The sequence below is a fragment of the Xyrauchen texanus genome, unplaced genomic scaffold, assembly GCF_025860055.1.
Source record: "Xyrauchen texanus isolate HMW12.3.18 unplaced genomic scaffold, RBS_HiC_50CHRs HiC_scaffold_1671, whole genome shotgun sequence".
In the NCBI taxonomy this organism is placed as follows: domain Eukaryota; kingdom Metazoa; phylum Chordata; class Actinopteri; order Cypriniformes; family Catostomidae; genus Xyrauchen; species Xyrauchen texanus.
Genome location: NW_026266061.1, coordinates 1 through 5,855, shown reverse-complemented (window position 1 = coordinate 5,855; position 5,855 = coordinate 1). Strand labels below are relative to the sequence as shown.

At 36.7% G+C, this 5,855-nt stretch overlaps 1 protein-coding gene across 1 annotated transcript; it reads right to left on the bottom strand.

Moving 5' to 3' along the window:
• Window positions 1-4: 4 nt before the first annotated feature.
• LOC127641785 (glutamate decarboxylase 1-like) lies at window positions 5-2,438 on the bottom strand (the record flags this gene model as incomplete). Its single annotated transcript, XM_052124646.1, has 7 exons — window positions 2,273-2,438; window positions 2,047-2,162; window positions 1,710-1,789; window positions 753-807; window positions 340-456; window positions 181-245; window positions 5-83 (listed from the first exon to the last, which is right to left on the bottom strand). Coding segments are annotated over exons 1-7 (678 nt in total), but the record flags the coding sequence as incomplete, so codon positions are not given.
• Window positions 2,439-5,855: the final 3,417 nt, after the last annotated feature.

Genomic DNA, 5,855 nt, shown 5'->3' with positions numbered 1-5,855 from the left:
TTACCTTATCTCTCACCAAAATGGCTGAACATTGCAATGGTACACCCATCATCTTATGAGGGTTCCACGTGACTGAGTTTGCCCTGAAACAAACAGACAACAGGTTTCAGGATGTTACACTGCAATTTTAATGTAATATACCATCATCTAAGTGCCCCATCAAGTGTGGTCTTCACATACCTATCAATGCCACTTAACTTGTGACGGTGTTTCCTAGACATCAACAGTCCTCCACCCCATGCACCCTAAAGACACACAAACCTTATTCACTTATTCACTAAAATATTTATTAAACATAATAGACAGTTCAGTTAGAGGTTTAAATTGAAAGAAACTCACATCCACATGTAGCCAAAGGTTGTACTTCTCGCAGATGTCAGCAATGTCGTTGATGGGATCAAATGCTCCGTAAACCGTGGTTCCAGCTGTTGCATTCACAAACAGCGGCACATAACCCTAAAACAAACATTTAAAGTCTCATTCAATTTGAGAGACCTTGTCCTTATGATAATGATCATGAATCAGGATCAGCAGCACACCACACACACTTTATTTACAGAAAGACTTGAAATTAGTTCTTAAAGGTGAATTCATCCATCAGCTGGGGAATACCTGCTCCAGTATTGATTCAGTGAAATCTTCAGGCACTGGGGTTAAATACTCTCACTCACTTGTCTCAGCTCTAAGTACTGATGGCACTATAATTACAGGATAGTGCAGCCTATAGTGGGTGTAGTAGTGCATTTACTAACCTTCTGTTTGGCATCGATGATCTTGGCCTCTAGGTCAGCCGGTATGACACGCCCCCTGAAACAAGTCAGTCAATGAGTTATAAGAAGTAAATAATGACTTACATTTTAGGATGTGCGCCACACAAAGCTATGGTATGACATTAGGATACTTGGAATGTACAACACAAGTTACATGGACTAATATTTTTTAACTTTTCTGTGCTTTTTTTGTGATTTTGGAGCTCAACAGCCCAAGACATCATTCACTTTGATTACATGAAAAAGAGCAGCCAGTACATTCTTCAATAAATTGTTTGCGTTTCATTGAGATAGACTTTTTATTTTTGTTTAAACTAACATTTAAAAATTATTTATGTGACATTAGCCATTATATATCTGGAAAAGCAGCAACTGCTGTTAAAGTCTACATGAAATAGCTTTAACAAACCATTTTGAAATATGTTTAAAGCAATAAAAAGGATTTTAAGGATTTGTTTGTTTTGTATTGTTTGTAATCAAAAAATTTTAATTTTAATTTTGGTGCAAAATAAGAACAATTATATTACTTGATAAGCATGTCATGACAAAAGTAACCAGTAGATGGCTTCAGAGATCAACTAATTAATTCCTGGTTGTACAAGATGAATTTGAGCGTGTGTGTGTGTGTGTGTGTGTGTGTGTGTGTGTGTGTGTGTGTGTGTGTGTGTGTGTGCATTTGTTCTGCATTGAGGCTGAATTTTTATTTTTTATTTGACAACCAGCCGAAAAGGAAAGTCATTTTTAAGGCAAATTATTACATCTTGATCATAACTTCTTTTTTTGTAATAACATGTGCAGATAAATCATGCACATTAAGAAAGTAAATAGGATACATTTTGATTTCATGTTGACTTTAGTTTTATTCTAAATATATTGTGTTATTTGTCCATATTACCCATATGCAGTTAAAAGTGACACAGAAGTGTACTTTGATGATACCTCTCATCTGTCTTCAGAAGGATGACATTTTCTCTGCCGAAGCCCAGAACAGCTCCTGCCCTTTTGATTGAATAATGACTCTACAAAAATGCAACGGAGTTGCCAAATCAACTTAATGGACAAATACAATAGAATAAAATTAATAATACAAGATAATATTAATAATAACAGAATAAACTATAATAGAATTCTGCTACTGTATATTGACTACTTATTCTACAAAAATAATATATATGTCCTCTAGAGGGAGACAAATCTTGGATTGTATACTTGCATTTGTTCTGTTGTTTATAGGGAAGTCTACTAGTTATCACAAACAGTGTCAGTATCTACTTACATGTTCAGATGTGAAAAGCACCAGTTGTGGTGCTGCAGACATGCCTTTAGTTTTGACTTCTGGGAAGTACTTGTACCGAGCAACCATCACACTGTACATGTTTGATATAGCGCCACCTGTAGAGAGGGTAGAAAATTACAACCAGTTCATGTCCAGGACCACAGACAGCAGAGTTTGTCAAATAAATATTATGCTAAGAGATGTTAACCCCCCTAAATCTTTTTACCTGGTGAGAAAAGTCCATCGCCATCTCCATTAGGCCAGCCAATGATCTCTCTCATCTTCTTGAGGGTCAGCTGCTCCATTAGAACAAACACAGGGGCAATCTCATACGTGAACCTGTTAGAGGAGAAAAACAGAAATACACCCACCAGAAAATCACAATAAGTCATTGAGTATCAAATGTAAAACAATCTACAAATGTGTGGCAGGTTGATTCTCACAAAACATGTCAAGAAAATGTCCTTGTCCAATTATATTACAAAATAAAAATAATAACAAATCTGAAATTGTATTTTGCACTTAGAAAACAAACCCTATTTTTGGGATTATTATTTGTATTACAGTTATGCACATTTTACCCCCAATTCTCATTACAGCAATGTGAAAAAGGTAATTATGAAATCCTCTCTCTCTTTTTTACTGTAATACAGTCAAATTTGACTGTTACGTTAATGAGAATCATCACATAAAACTATGGAAATAGGAAAAGTAAAATGTCAGAGAATTGCCGTTTAAAATGTGCCTAAAAGTGTGTATATTCTATATGTAGGCTTGATTTTTTTGTCAATGTTTAATGTCAATTAATGTTTAGTTTTTTCTTGAGACAGGATTATATATCACAAGTCCAGTACACATTTCACCCTAAAATAAAAAGACATTACAGTCTATTTTTAGGACCATTGAGATTTTTTGCATTATGACATTATTGTCATTACAATTTAGCACAAAAACCCCCAACAATTCTCATTACCATACTGCATCCTGAAGTTTTTTCGTATAAACTTTTTTTCTAATTAGATTCTCATTACTGTAATACAGTCATTTTTACTGTACATTATTGTAATACAATGATCAGCATACAACAATACAAAAAATACCACGATGTAATCAAATGAAAAATAAAAACTAGTTATATACAGGTCCTTCTCAAAAAATTAGCATATTGTGATAAAGGTCATTATTTTCCATAATGTAATGATAAAAATTTAACTTTCATATATTTTAGATTCATTGCACACCAGCTGAAATATTTCAGGTCTTTTATTGTTTTAATACTGATGATTTTGGCATACAGCTCATGAAAACCCAAAATTCCTATCTCAAAAAATTAGCATAATCATGAAAAGGGTCTCTAAACAAGCTATTAACCTAATCATCTGAATCAACTAATTAACACTAAACACCTGCAAAAGAATCCTGAGGCTTTTAAAAACTCCCAGCCTGTTTCATTACTCAAAACCGCAATCATGGGTAAGACTGCCGACCTGACTGCTGTCCAGAAGGCCATCATTGACACCCTCAAGCAAGAGGGTAAGACACAGAAAGAAATTTCTGAACAAATAGGCTGTTCCCAGAGTGCTGTATCAAGGTACCTCAGTGGGAAGTCTGTGGGAAGGCAAAAGTGTGGCAAAAAACGCTGCACAACGAGAAGAGGTGACCGGACCCTGAGGAAGATTGTGGAGAAGGACCGATTCCAGACCTTGGGGACCTGCGGAAGCAGTGGACTGAGTCTGGAGTAGAAACATCCCGCTGCTCCCAGGTCAAGCCACTTTTGAACCAGAAACAGCGGCAGAAGCGCCTGACCTGGGCTACAGAGAAGCAGCACTGGACTGTTGCTCAGTGGTCCAAAGTACTTTTTTCGGATGAAAGCAAATTTTGCATGTCATTTGGAAATCAAGGTGCCAGAGTCTGGAGGAAGACTGGGGAGAAGGAAATGCCAAAATGCCTGAAGTCCAGTGTCAAGTACCCACAGTCAGTGATGGTCTGGGGTGCCATGTCAGCTGCTGGTGTTGGTCCACTGTGTTTTATCAAGGACAGGGTCAATGCAGCTTTTGGAGCACTTCATGCTTCCATCTGCTGAAAACCTTTATGGAGATGAAGATTTCATTTTTCAGCATGACCTGGCACCTGCTCACAGTGCCAAAACCACTGGTTAATGGTTTACTGACCATGGTATTACTGTGCTCAATTGGCCTGCCAACTCTCCTGACCTGAACCCCATAGAGAATCTGTGGGATATTGTGAAGAGAAAGTTGAGAGACGCAAGACCCAACACTCTGGATGAGCTTAAGGCCGCTATCGAAGCATCCTGGGCCTCCATAACACCTCAGCAGTGCCACAGGCTGATTGCCTCCATGCCATGCCGCATTGAAGCAGTCATTTCTGCAAAAGGATTCCCGACCAAGTATTGAGTGCATAACTGAACATAATTATTTGAAGGTTGAATTTGTTTTGGTATTAAAAACACTTCTTTTATTGGTCGGATGAAACATGCTCATTTTTTGAGATAGGAATTTTGGGTTTTCATGAGCTGTATGCCAAAATCATCAGTATTAAAACAATAAAAGACCTGAAATATTTCAGTTGGTGTGCAATGAATCTAAAATATATGAAATTAAATTTTTATCATTACATTATGGAAAATAATGACCTTTATCACAATATGCTAATTTTTTGAGAAGGACTTGTATTAGTGTAGTGTGTATATATATATATATATATATGCATTACAGTTATGAGAATTATATGTTTTTTTGTATAACAATAAATTTTAATTGTCATGAAAATGTCACAATGCAGAAAAAAGAAAAAAAATATTTGGGGTTAGATGTGACTTGGACATGTTCTTGACAGGTTCCATGAGATTACACCTTATGTTTAACTAAATAAAGTGACTTCCACAGAGCATAATGGTTTTTAACATAACGTCCTTTTCCATCAGAGAGAAATGCTGTGGCTGCTTTGAAATTCGCTAATTAAAAGGGGTGGGATTGGCCAGATAAGTGCTCATTTCAGGGTGTTTTAATGAAGGGAGTCGGTGCTCTGATGAATATCTGTCTGGCTAAATGGAGGGGTACAGCCTGACTCGAGACAGACAGTGCACAAATGAGCGGACAGCTGCACAGAAGAGATAAGAAAATGCTTTGGCACAAATCCATCTCATTCAGCAAAAGGATGGACCAAAGTGGATGAGTTTGTGATGAAACACAACTAGGACAAGGAACAGCCTCGGGCAGACTCATTGTTCAGTTCCAGCACAAAGAGGAACAAAGATTTGAGACAGTAAAATAATGGAGACTCATCAATAACAGGCAGCTAAGTCACGATTCTAGCTTTCATACTGTCATTTACAGAATATTGTTTCTACGTGGGCCTATACACATGTTAGATTTGACAAGTTGTGTTTTTTTTTACCTCTTTGTCTATGTTCACATTGATATAGGAGGAGAAATCAACAGGAAATGTAATACCAGCCTGGATAATGTATTCTGGCTGCTTACTGCATGTTGAGACTATTTTATATACAGTGTAATGTTTTGAAATTAGATTTAGTGTGATATACATGTGCAGAACCAAGGACACTCTAGCAACCACCTATTAATGCCCAAGCAACCACCCAGGACCCCCAAGCAACCACAGGAGACCCTAGTAACCATGTAACAACACCTGGAACAACCTAACTACCACACAGTAATGTACAAAAAAGAAAAACAATCCCATTTTTGAAATTTTCAAATGTACAACTTTCACCAGGTGCATTGCAAAAAATTAATTACAAAAAACAAAATTCTATAAAGAAATAGGCA